General features: G+C 38.2%; 1 protein-coding gene across 8 annotated transcripts in view; it reads left to right on the top strand.

The window, feature by feature from the left end:
• LTBP1 (latent transforming growth factor beta binding protein 1) overlaps positions 1 to 13,899 on the top strand; it is a 188,106-nt gene that overhangs the window by 85,360 nt on the left and 88,847 nt on the right. For 7 of the 8 annotated variants that reach the window (XM_077175707.1, XM_054628955.2, XM_077175711.1 and 4 more), the window contains 2 exons: positions 1,239 to 1,516; positions 12,441 to 12,543. In XM_077175707.1, the coding sequence (XP_077031822.1) occupies positions 1,239 to 1,516; positions 12,441 to 12,543 (381 nt within the window). The remainder of the gene's footprint in view (positions 1 to 1,238; positions 1,517 to 12,440; positions 12,544 to 13,899) is intronic. The other variant, XM_077175710.1, reaches the window with a different exon arrangement.

Here is a 13,899-nt window from a genome sequence, read left to right as displayed (position 1 = left end):
ACATTGACAATTTTCATAAATGAAACAATGCAGTCAGTGTAAAAATAAGTCTGTTTCTTTTAAGGAAGTCTTGTGTGAGACCAATTAATACTGATTATGTGCCTAGAGAAATGAAAATAATGTCAAAAACCAAAAGCACTTTCTCCAAAATATTATAATTTTAAAGTAGCTCCAATTAATGACATATACCTCCTGAGGAGTAGAGCTGAAATTACCTAATCAAGTTGTAAAGAACAGTTCAAACTTCAGGAGACAAGGAGATAATCCAGAAGACTGAACAATGCAGTGTGCATCATAGAGAAAGCTGTGTCAAATGGTATTTTTTGGTTCTTGATGTTTGGAAGGGGTGCTGCCTCTGTTGGATTGTGTGGCCTCAAGCAGCCTGTGCAGTACTCACTGACAAGAGAGGCCCAGCCAGACACAGGAAATGCTAACTTAGTTATGCAGCTTTACAAACTACATGGCTCGTTACACACCTCTCCTCCCTGCCCACCCCAATAATAATTTGATTTACTTTAAAGGGCATTTTGTGTTCCAGTGAAAAGAGGCTTAAGGGTCACAAGCAGTTCTGTGCAGGTTGCATTGACTGGAGGGTCTCAGTCTACATTACCCAGACTTAAAACTGCAACCATATTTAAACGGAAGTGTCTGAAAATCATTTCCTCCACCTTTATGTGCCAAACCCTGAATTCAAAGTTCAACAAAGGAGTGGTGATTTTAGATGGTTGAGATGCTGGCAGCTCTTGCAGGGGCGAACTTGGGACTTGGCAGGTATATAAAGATGAAGGGATGAAATCTGAAGCTTTTTCTGTGTTCCAGAGAAAGATGATGGATCTGAAAATGAAAATAAAGCTTACTATATATCCAAAAATAACCTAGTAGAGTATGAATTCTGGAACTTTGAATGGGATTCTTATTACACAGTATGACCACAAATATTAATGTCATACCAGCCAATTTGGACATCCATGTTTATTTAGCAGTCTTTACAATTCTATAATGTTGTTCTTTCTGTCATGAAGATTTTTCGTTTTCTTGCTTTGTTAATGAGACTCAATGTGTTCTTTAGCCTTCCCTCTAACCCCCAAATTTGGGCTTCATTTATATTTCAGTCACTTCAAGGCACTCTGTAAAAATTCTGATTTACAAAAAAGAAATGTCTTAGAGGTGCCTAAGATGTCTTTTTCACATATTTTATTACAAATTTCTCTTATGTGTTTTTCCTTCAATTATTTTAGTGAAGTTCCCTCCTAACATAGTGAATGTCCATGTGAAACATCCCCCTGAAGCCTCAGTTCAGATCCATCAAGTGTCAAGGATTGACAGCACATCAACAGGACAAAAAGCGAAAGTACCTCAGCCAGTACATCCACAGGTCTCTTACCAAGGTCTTCCATATCAGAAGACCCAGAAAGGACATACAACTTACACAAATCAACAACCCATTCCTCATATGTTTCCTGTTTCAGTTAAAACTCAGCTTGGGCGCTGCTTTCAGGAGACTGTTGGGACACAGGTAAGAAATGTTTGCTAAGGCTTGCTGAGACAGGTAGCTTTAAAACTCTATTATAAAGGAATGAAAAAAAAATCCAACAATTGGAGGGAAAGGACACATTTGACATTCTTTTCTGCAAGAAAATTATTTTGAGAATGTAACATTTTTATTAAGTAACATTTTTCTGAACCTCTTTCACCTTCAAGATAATGTCTTTTCTTTTCTCTCGACTTTCCCTGACATTTTGGTTTCAATTATTTTTTCCATAGCTTTTTCTTTTTCTCATGGAAATTCCTATTCCGCAACTTTATATGTTTTACAGTATTTTAGACTAATGTTTGGAGTCTATTGAAATGTGACCATTGAATGGGGTAGAAAAATCATGAAAGCCAACTGATTGTTCACTAGAACATTAAAACCTTAGTTCACTTAAAAATACTGTGTTCACATAATGTTTTTCATATGACTATTCAAAATTGTGTATCTTCTTTCAATCCTGAAAGCATTTTAATAGCAACCCATGGTTTTATATTTGCATATATATTTGAATATATATATATTGAGATTATAAAGATATGTGAAAAGATGATTGAGAAGTCAGTAAAATCCTGTTATTTATTGCTTATTACCTTTCTGAAATGTGGCTTTTTCAGATCAAATGTCTTTAAGGTGAATGCATGCCTCAGACTGCAATAATGTGTGAGGTTTCAGAAAAAATAGCTCATTTTGGGATGTAATGTTAGAGAATAAGTACATTATTTTTCAGGCTAAAAAATACTTTATGACTCTATCATTGAAGGTGTGAATTTTAAGTATATCACAAAGGTTGCTTTGCTTTTGGTCCTTCCAGTAATATGTACCTAAAGTTAGCCAATTTTCAAGCATCAAATATTGTATGTATTTCCAGTATATTTCACAAATGCTTGTTAGATATTGGCAGCAAAATTTTCCAGAGAATTCACTGGCACAGAGCATGCCTTCCACTCAAATGGACATCACCCATCGCTCCTGAGATGGAAGACTGGAGCAAAATGCCCTTTACAAGTGTTTCTTCTGGCTGTTTCTTCCAGCTGAGAGTGAATTTTTTTAAAGGCTCTTAAGTTGTGTAAAACCCCTGCCTTCACCCCACAGAAAAAAGAGGGAAGAGACCTCAGTCCCTTACTCACAGATGGGCAAGGAGTTTGGAAAGGATCAGCAATGGGGAAGAGACAGGAGCAGGAGTAGGATGCAGTCAGAAGCAGGGTGAAAGTGACATAGTTGTCCGGCCCTAAGGTACTGAACTCCACCTGCTATGGGCAGAATGTTGAACTTGAAATCACTGTTCCTTAGTCTCAGTCTCCTGCCATCTCTAACAAGTTGACATGAGGATGCTTAAAAGTAATCCATTCTGCAAAATGCAATGGAAGAAGTTAATTTAAATTTAATTTGGTCGTTGCATACCAAAGATTTTTTTAAAAGACCAGAGTTAAGTTTGCATATGGAACATTAAAGGCTAGACTTTACTAATTTTCAAATGATTGGTTTGGGATCTGCAGTTTTAATTTACACTGGTGAGTTCTTCATGATTGTCTGTTTCAAGCATATTAAAATCCTCATTTTTCTTTTTCAACAAGTGTTAAAGCACATGAACTTTGAAATGAGAGTTCATGGATTTTACATGAAAAAATAGAACAGGACCTGTGTTTACAACCATTTATCTCTGTTTCCTAAAATGGTCAATCTAAGAAGCCTGGCATCATAATGTGCAATCCTAAAAATCTGGAAATAAGTGTGATAATTAATAGTTGTTTATTGTTTTTTGATATTTCTCTTTGTACTCATACATAAAGGAGTACAAAGTTACTTCCTTGGTCTTACACTTTGCAATGGGTGCTGTTTTATCTCCTATCTCCTTTTAACGGGGAAGAAAAGTGAAAATAAGCTTGCATTACCCTAATGTCTGACTTGCAATCTTACTAAATGCTTAGTCATCAATTTTATAACTTCTTTTTTTCAGTATTTCCTTGGAAATACTCAAGAAAGGGTAGTGCCTCCTAGTTTAGAACAGTGCATGTTCTCAGTTTTTACAGATTTCATTGATCAGTGTCAATATTGAAGAAGAGCATAGTAAGGATTTCAGAGGCATTCTGTTACAGTGATGGTTCAATTTAGAATTGGAGTTGTAGAATGGCATTTTGTAGAACATTCATTCAAGACCTTGCCATAAATATAGATCTACATGACTCATTTACCTTTCAATTTTGCATATGAAATGTTATTGTTTTTCTTGCAGCCAGTCAATGCTTATTATTTATGTTAAATATGCCTTGAACTGGGAAAGGCAGCTTTTTTTTCAAGTGCTTAATAGACCTACTCTTAAAGAATTAGGTTTTCAGTTTCTTTCATATTTGCTTTGCTGCGTCTGTGGGTTCTCTCTGTTTATTCAGATGCAATACTAAAATGAGCTTTCCCTATTAGTAGCCATGTGTTGCAAGTCCTTTCTGGAGTTGATGCTGGATGATTTTGATACCCATACTTAGTTCAACAATCATCAGTGTTTATACATTTTTTTGCAGGGTGGATTGTGTATTTGGCTTCAGAAATGTTTTATTAAATATCCTGGGATCCTGAGACGACTTTACTGTCTGTAGAGCAGATTGGTTGAAGGATTTGTGTGTGGCCTCTTGTAGACAACTAAGTTGATTAGGGCTTTGCTGAACTTACTCTTGGTCCACACTAAAAGCACAGGATTAAAACTGTATCAGGATCTCTTTTGTGGTTTTGTGTGCATGTGTAACTTCTACCATTCTGTTTCTCCCCATCCCTTGTTCTCTCCTTCTTTTTCTTTGAATTTCAGCTGCTCTTCAGTTACAGGTCCTTTGATTTTAGTGCTCTGAGGTTTTTTTCATAATCTTCAGTGGAATATTTTTCATCTCCCAGCACATTCTTCCTTGCCCCACCTTAGTTAAATTCCCTCAATGTACCTCATTCAAAACCAGTAGGATATTCAATTTCCAAGACAGAGAGAGTGCATTTTCTGCAGTGAACTTCCAAGCAAGTGCATACTGTTACAGTTAGCAACTGGAGCCACCTTGAACTGAAGTTCAGAGGACATTATGGCACAGACAGTTGGAAATCTGGTCATATTGCCAGGCCTACAATCACTTTTCATTAATGACATAGGAATTCTTTCAGACCTTCTCTTTCCTTAGCTGTCTGTAGCATCATAAGTGACTGTAACCAAAGACAGCAACCATGAGAACAAGCTAGTAAAAGGTGAATGAAAAGATGTCAGTCTACCAGGTCAGAAGGACAGGGAGAGTAGAGGGACAAGAGAAATGAAATTTCCCAATTTAATAAGAATAAATAAGATAAAGACATAAATTTTTCTAAATACATGTACACACGTGTGTATGTGTTGCTTAACTGTGAGTGTTCTCTGAAGCGTCCTCAGCACTGTGAAGTAAAGTGGAAAGAAAACTACAAAAGTATCATTACTATTTCAATTTTCTAAAGGTATTATAGGAAGCAAATAGTGTTTTGGATGGTTCTGTTTTGTTCTCAAGTCAATTCACTTTTCCTGGCTGCCTCTCTTTTCTCTGAGTGGAGCACTCAGCATTTATTTCTCCTCTGGGAGATGTTAATAGTGATTTCTCCAGGATAACTTATCATGTTACACGGTAGCCCACAATGATAAGTGCCACAAAAAAGTTGTGGCTCATCAAACTCTTTCCTAGTACCACAAAGATTTTTGCAGGGTATATCATAAAGCATGTTAAACTGTAGCCCATAAACTTGCTGTTGACATAAAGATATAGGAAACAAACCTTTACCTAAACTTGCTTATTGTTGATGTAGAGGAAATAGAGACTTGAAGTTGGGAAACAGACATAATGGAAGCAGTAGGACAAAAATCCCAATTAAGATGGAGAGCAGTAAATTTTTGAGAGCATTCTATAATGGTGCCTTCAAAAGCTGGAGACTGGGTGTAGTGTCCTGCAAAATTTTTTATATCCACGTAGTCCTTTATTTCTGAAATCCAAGGAGTTGGTCATCTTAGACCACTGATTCACTAAGTCCTATTTAGACAGCAAGCAGAAAAGGAAGATTTTGTTTCTCTTTAATTCCTCCTCTTCAGATTATTTTAATTCTAATAAAAATGCCTTTATTATGACACAGGATATCTTATTTCCCAAAATCCTTCTACAGTGTCAGTAGTGTACCTAGTAAAGGCTGTGTTGATATTCTTGAGTCCTGTTAATTTTGCATATAATTTCTTTGAATTTAAATCAAGAAAAGAATGTGCTTGCCTACTGTCCATGAAAATCCATATAAAGATAATTGAGCACTACTTTTTTCACCCCTTAAGCTCACTTTGAAGTGTTTACTAAGTATATTCATGTGTTTTCCGTTTTCCTATGGTTATTGCATTGCAGTATTTTCATCACTAAAAAATGGGGTTTTTCCTCAAAATTGTTTGGGTCTCTTCATTGCTTCAATGTAAAAAAATCTCAAAAGGGCAAGAAATTGGAGAAGCTGGTACTGCAAAAAATTCATCCAAATCAGGCTCTGTCTGTCTAGATTCACATGTAATGCTGTGCTCTTCCACAGATATTTTTGGGTATTAGGTTTACAGAAAGAAACTTCTAGTGATCCCAGCATCTGTAGTTTAAAAACAAAATTAAAAACCATTGTTATTCTAGAGAGTGACAGATACTGAAGTTGCTTACCTTGATGAAAGGAACACATGGCAAAATGTCCAGAAGAGAAGCTGGCTATGAAGTCATGTCTGCCTATGCTTGTTCATTCCTCCTCATGTAACTGCTGAGAGGAGCTGGACTGCTCTCTGAAATGATCTCTGCAAGAATTTCAGAAATACTGTCTTCTGATCCCCCCGACTTGTTGGGGTACTTCAAATTCAAGTCCATTCCAGGTTGCTATGGTGGGGTATATGTTCCATTCCGCACTTTCTAGTGGTTTGCTGCACGATGCTTTGTGTTTCCCTTGCAAAGTGCTTTAAAAGGTGTTGCAGAAGAGGTCCATATTTGTTATAGCTCTGTTCAAAAGGACACCTGAGTTAGAGTTGTCTTGGTATCATGAAGTGAAGTTTAGTGGATTATAGTTATACTTTGAAAAATCATCCTAAAGAAAATCACAATATAGCATCTATAGCAGACAAAAGATGCATATTTTGATAAATTAATGGTTTTAATTAATTGGTTTTAATTATTTAAATGGTTTAATAAATAACATTAATGATGAACACTAGGAAAGACTTGAAAATTATAAGGATTGTCCGTTTTTCAGTGCAATCAAAACACTCACATATGCATTCAAATGTGTTTCAAATGCTGCTTATTATGTCTGATCAACAGATATTAGTTAACCAACATCTTAAGTGGGATAAATTTCTATAGAGACAGTTTATTTAATACTTTGTTTCAGCAATGTTTTTTCCTGTAAAAGTTTGTTTTGGTTTGAGCAACACATTTCTGTCTGCTGTCAGACTTAACAGAATACAAAATAAAGCCAAATGATAGGTGGCAGTTGGAAAAGGTCAGAAATTATCAACATTGTATCATGGTCAAGATTCTGACTGCAAATCATGGCATACACTGACTAGGTACTTAACTTTGAGAATATGCGTACAGTTTTTAAAAACTGGACTTAGATAGTTGATGGGTTTTTCATGATGGGAAATATTAAACAAAGACATCAAAGTTTTTGAGTTAGAAATCAGAACAGCAAAATATGTTGGTAGCCCTTAAAGCCTAACCCAACATACTGATGCTACTGTGTGCAATAAAATCATAGTGTAGTGTGGAAGTGATGACAGCAGTGATATGCCTGTTGAAGTTATTCATTCAACTGTATAAGCATCCCTGTCGAAGTTCAGATTTAAGAAAACATTTCCTGGGGAGGTAAATTTCAGGTATTTTCTTTTTTTGACAGCTATACGAAATGAATTTTGGTATTTATCTTCTTTAGGAAGGAGAAGTGATACAATTTTGTGCTTTGTACTGGGTACTTGTTCTCTTAGAGCACTTTTAAAACCTCTTTTCTTTAGAATAGTCTTAAAAATACCATCTCATAAAATAAAATAACTGTCTGGAATTCCTTGAAGCTCATGGTTTGGCTTCTGTAGTTCTTAAACAAATAGACTGTCAGAAATTGGTGTGGATTCATTTGCAGGATTAATGTTTCATTTGCAGTAGTTTCTTTGCAAGATCAATACTCTGAAATATCAGAAGATTAAACATGTATCAGATACCAAAAGCACCAAACATTGTTTTAATTACTCAAATAGAAGAAAGCTGGATAATTTTTACTTGCTTATGAAGAATGTTCTGCTTAAGCCAAAACAAATTCTTTACCAGTTCTTCTGGAAAGTCTGGAAGTATTTAAGTTTCTTTCCTCTGCTTATGAGACAATGCCTGTTAGTGAGCCAGTGCTACATGGGATCACACTCTTCATTTGTAACAACCTGTCATTCAGCTGGTCAGTAAGCTAATTAAGTATGTCTGTTAATTGTTTCAGTAATGCAGTGTATTGAGTTTGAGGTTTCTTGCTCTGTTTGTCGTTCCTATAGGAAAAAAAACGAAGCAACAATCCAAGGTCTGTGCCTGTTGAATAGTTTGCAGAAAGTTAAACAGTGTATCCATTCACTTCTGCTATTGTGGTATGTGAAGTGCAGTCTTTTGAGCTGAATCCCAGAGTCATTAGCTATTAGCTCAGGCAAAGCACCTATCAATTTCAATCATAGCTAATCATGTGACACTCCTTTATTTATGTCTGTATTGTGGTTTTAACTAACTGCTTGTGACAGGGATTTGTAGATAGGTCACGCAGGAGCGGGAGTCCCAGGAAACCTTGTGGTCCCTTGGCCAGAATCCTCTGCGGCTGCCCTGAGAGTAATTGCCAGACTGGGCTCCCTACTGCACTTTACAGGGAGCTGAATAAATTTCCTCCACTGCCTTAGCAGATGAGTTGCAAGGATATAATCCTTCCTTTTCCCTGCCATTGGAAATACATGAAGCACTGGTGGCAATACACAGCTTAGCGCTCTAGGACTGTGGAGATGGGGCAGAGGCTGGAGTCTGGACAGGGTAACAAAGAGGTGATGTGGCTTGGGGTGGCGTTTGTGCACCAGCACAGGGTCAGCCAGAATTTCAGTCTTCCAGTGGGAATATTCAGTACTTCCTTCAGTTATATAAAATATTGGCATAGGAGCCCAGGCACGCATGAGGAAAAATATGTGGATTTGAAACAATACTTTCAGTGTCTCTGAGTGCTTTACCCAGGAAGAACTTTGTTTTATAGCAGTACCATGTGTGCATCATACTGCTACTACTGCTGAGCCTCTTTCAGCACAGTTGAGCTCTTTTATACCAAACCTTCATGACTTTTTTGCCTTCTGAACCAGTAAGACTTATTTCCAAATCATAAACTTATGACAGAGATATCATTCATGAAAATCGGTACTCTTTTCCAGGAGCCCACAGGAATACAGACTAGATTCGTTTAAAATATGTGTAGATGATGGATAGAAAAGTGTAAACCTAAGCTTAAAGAATGGCATTATCTTCATGCATAGTCCAGCATGCCTGTGTTTAGTTTTCCTGCTTATTTTAGGCCTATAAGTGTGTGTTGGAGTTGTGTAGAATGGTGAAACAAACTAAAAAATAGTTATGGATTCCTCCAAGTGACTTTTCCAGTCACTTGTGAGTCAGAGACTGAAAAAGACTGTCTGAAGAGCTAATGAGTTCATCTTGGTAGTAGGAAGTTTGTTAAGACTTTTAAAGTGGAAAGGAATTACCTATAAAATTTTTGAGATCTGTTGAAATAGAGCTTCAGTTCCTATGTGCTTAAGGCTGCTGAAAGGAGCAAGCATCTTAAGAAAACATAGCTGGCTAAGGAGCAGTTTGTGCAGTACCATGAGTGTTTAGAGTATCTGAAGCACTGCTAGATGCACCAGAGAAATCAGGGTTTAGTAGCCACAGAAGAACTCTGTTTCTGCTTGGATCAGGACTTTGCAGAGCACTCATGTTTTGTGATGCATATCTCCAAAATTACACAGATCTTAAGGCAATAGGAGCCCCATGTGGGAGTTGCTTTTCCTTGTTGCCTAGTTTCTACAATGATCTGGATGTTAACCAAATTATCATTGATTCTTCAAGCTTTAATTCACCATAGAGGCAGTGGGAGCAGCAGCTTTAATCATTGCCAGCTTTTACTGACAGAACTGCAAATCACAGTTGCCAGATGACTCAGACTTTGGCATCCTTATTTTTGCTCATGATTTTTATATGGAAATTCGAAAAAGTTATGACCACAAAGATCATGATTTTCAGTAGAGTGCAAATACTGTAGCACCACACCTAAATTATAAATGGGCTTTAGTCCATCTTCCTCCTTCTCCCCTCCTCTTTTTTTCCCCTTCTTCTCTTTTAGCTTGTTACAATTACATGACACGTTTTCTATTTTGGGGAAAAGGGGAAAAAAAGGGGGGGGGGGAGCAGTTCATGATGACATGTTGGCTCTCATGTTAGTGCAATCTTGCCTTGACACATGCAAGCTCCTGGAATGTGTCCTTGAGGTTTTGACCTTGAAGAGAAACACTGGGTCTTAGGTAATGTGCCTCACTGCCCAAATGCTCCATTTCTGAGATCATAAGGGGAGATGCAACCCCAGCCTTGATTCCTCCCATTTCTTTTTGCAGACTTGTAAAACCGAGGTACAGTGTGGGGAGAAAAGCTGGGTGCAAAATGCTTTAGCTGACTCTTGATAACAGCCACAGTGTACGACTTTAGCAAGTGGCTTCTCTGTCTTTGAAGAAGCTCTAGAAAAGGGGTGGAGCATCTGTAACTATAAAGCAAAGGTAGAGTGGTTATAAAGTAAAATGGGCCTTCCTGGAGCATGCCTGCCTGGGATGCAGGTTGAGAAAACCAGCATTGTGTAAATATGTAGCTTGAACTCTATAAGGTTTTAGGGTAATCACATAGAGGAGGCATTATGAGTACTCTCCAGTTGAAAGATTTTTTGAGCTTCTGGGATGTGCAGCACAATCTGTGTATCCTCTAGCTAGGGCAGTTGGAAGAGTTTATTTCAGTTTTGAAAACAGCAGAGCTGCTATGGCAGAGGAAATTATACAGAATTCCCCATTTATGCATCTTGATATTTCTGAAGTACCAGGCTGGGCGTTGCTTATGGAAGCAGAACTCAGTGGACTCTGACTGATGGTCAGATGGTCAGTAGTCTGCCTTGTATTAACCCTACCAGTGCCTAAGCTAGAGGAGTGCAAGACAGCTGAAAGATATGCATTCACCTGAGGTAAACCTGGGCCTACATCTGAAAGGTGGGACTTGCTGAGATACTCCACTGTTTTAACACAGCCAAATACCATCCAGGCAAGGACTATTTCCCATCCCTTGCAATATCGGAAAATTTGTCATCAGACCCACTCCAGACAGTAATGTGAAAATATGCTCCTAAAGTTGCACAATAACTGAGCAGTCTGTTTGAACCTGTTTGGCCACTCTGTTCTTTTGGCTGTTCATGTGCCATGCCAAACTGAGGCTCAAAGCACAGGTGGTGCTAACCTGTATATGGGTAGTGGGCAGAGGCACACAACAGCCATGCCAAGTTGCCCTGGTGCTAAAATCTTGGACATGTGTGGCTGGCTGTCACTGAGATGGAGGACAGTTCAAACTTCTCACATATCCCTTAACACAGATCTAAGCTTCATGTGCTGCACATGCTGAGCTGCAGTCTGATGTTTAAATGTGAACTGGTGCTGCTTTTAATTTGTTGTGATACTTCAGGATGTGTCTGGGGAGTATCTATGAGAGAAAATGGCTGGGATGATGCTTTGCTGGGCCTCCCCATGCAGAGGGGACCCTCTGATGAGTCAGAACCCTTGTAGAGTAGCTTGCTATCCTGTAAGTAGTCACACTGTAAAGCTACACAGGGTAACTTTGCTTTAGAAATATCATTGGCTTATGTATGACAGTATGATTAAGATCACATTGGAAACATTTTGGGAAAGCCGGAGGAAGCTGTCAGTGCCTGTGCATTCAGCATGTGTGTGTACTGCAGAATGACTGTGTTACCAGCTAAGTGAGACCAACCACAAGGCCACACCCTGTGGCATGGGATGAGCCAGCTATCTTGAGCTGAAAGCTGTGTGGCAATGAACATTTGGGTCAGAGGCTTACAGGCTGTCTGAAAGCAGAGTTAGATTAGGGAAAGTCTATTCGCACCATACTGAGAATTCACACTTCAGCACATTAGAATTGTTTGCTGCAGTGCCTATTTCTATCACATTTGCTTTGAAAGTGCTACTAAGTGCAGCTGTTGTGGACTTCTCCTGGGCTTTATATGTTCCATTGTATACCAAATTAGCAGGTTTAGGTGTTTGGGGGGTCTGAAATACATTTAAGCTTTCTTTACCATGCAAAATGGAAGAAAATTGCAAAAGTCAAGAACTTAACTAGTATGTTGTAAGCTTCCAAATATTAATAGTCTTATCATTATAAAGAATAATAAGTATGTTATTGATTGGTGGGGAAATGGAAATTGACCTCAGAAATGATAAGGTATTTGAGATAATTCATATAGCTTTTGAAAAAGTGGACAAGCTTGTTTTTATGATGAAAACGATAGCTGCCAAGGGTGAATTACTACCTTAGAAATATACTCATTCATTCCTATGACATACTGTTTTCTTCTGTTTTTTTCTCCATTTTAAGGCAACATGGGGGAAGATAATAATGTCATTTAATTTATTCATGCCTGTGTAGGGAGCCTTTGCAATTTGTGAGCACCATTTTAGTTCAGTTAGGAGCTCCATTGAATCTTCAGTGTCTCAGCAAGAGGTTGACTCAAAATGGCTGAAAAAGAGCATTGTACTGGAAGTGAGTGTTGTACAGTATCACTAACCAGAATATTCTTCACCTGACTATTTCAGTGTGGCAAAGCACTTCCTGGCCTTTCCAAGCAAGAAGACTGCTGTGGAACCGTGGGTACTTCCTGGGGTTTTAACAAATGCCAGAAATGTCCCAAGAAGCCATGTAAGTGCTATTTTATTGTTATTCTCGTGGCTTTTCCCCCTCAAGTAGTATTTTCCTTTTTTTCAGAGCGGAAAAATACCAAAGGAACCTAGTAGAAAAAATGTGCTATGATTTGATTAGGGACAGGTTGTAGAAACTGGAATTCCCTTGCATGCCAGCAGAGTTACAATATGCAGGCACTTGGTGCAGCCAGCAAAGTTGATGTCATAGGGTTTTTTCCTCTGCTTCTTCCTCCTTTGAGTTAGTGATGGACTGTTGCATTTACTCAGTGCAGGAAGAGTAATCACATTGATTTTCCAGCTGGACTTCTTCTTTTTTTTAAGTTTGCAGAGAAATCTTGAATTATAGAGGCGCCAGTTTCTGCTTGGAGAGAATGCAGTGACCTCTCGGGACTGCAGATGAAATTTCATGTTTGGAGCCAAGGTCTTCCAGGCTCTAAATTGCTGGTTGCTTTTTTTTCCTCTGCTTTTGAAATATCTTACCCAATAATTAGACAATGACAAAGACTTTCTTCAGCATTTTATTATGATTTGACATCATATTATAATGAGAAAAGAATTTAGAATTATTTGCATGATTGGTGAGGATAATCTCTTGAACTTTTTGTCAATTCTATTATTGTTGCACAGGAATAATAATACTTCTGTGTCATGTCATATTTTCAGCATTAAATGAAAGATGGGAAAAGATAATGTGATCTCTGTTTTGCAGATGGAGTGGACTTGCATTTACAGGGCCAAAAATAGGTCATTAAAATGCAGTCATTCTTACCTAGTTCTTCTAGGGACCCTGTTATTCAGATAGCAATGCTGGAAATATGTTCAGTGTTTGATTTTTTTTTGGAAGCATGTGTTTCTCTGAAAGTCTTAATGTGGATGTAAATACAATTTCAGCAGAAAATATGCTATTACTCCTATTTCTCTGACTCCTCCTTCCATAGGAGACTCTGATATAAATTTATGGTGACTCAGTCTGATTTGCTAGTTCCTGAAACATTTTGTGTGTTTGAGTATGTCTATCTTCTGACATGCTTTAGAAAGAGAGCCTCCTTGGGTGTTTGAAGGTCATAGTTAATAAGACTCAGGTATCTATTTTATTCCTGTAGCATGTAAATACAGTTTCTAAAAGGAGCATACATGCCAACAGTATAAAAAATAACAAAGACAAGTGCCAGATTCTGCACCTGGCCCTGGGCAGCCCTGGATGTATGTACAGACTGCAGAGTGAGAGGCTGGAGAGCAGTGCCAGTCAGAAAGTTGAACCTGAGCCAGCAGTGCCCTGGCAGCCAGGAGGGCCAGCCCTGTCCTGGGGGACATCAGGCACAGCATCACCAGCTGGGCATGGGAGGGCATTGTC

This window comes from Agelaius phoeniceus, chromosome 3 (assembly GCF_051311805.1).
Source record: "Agelaius phoeniceus isolate bAgePho1 chromosome 3, bAgePho1.hap1, whole genome shotgun sequence".
Taxonomy (NCBI): Eukaryota; Metazoa; Chordata; class Aves; order Passeriformes; family Icteridae; genus Agelaius; species Agelaius phoeniceus.
Note: the sequence above shows the minus strand (reverse complement) of the source record. Positions and strands in the feature narration are given on the sequence as shown.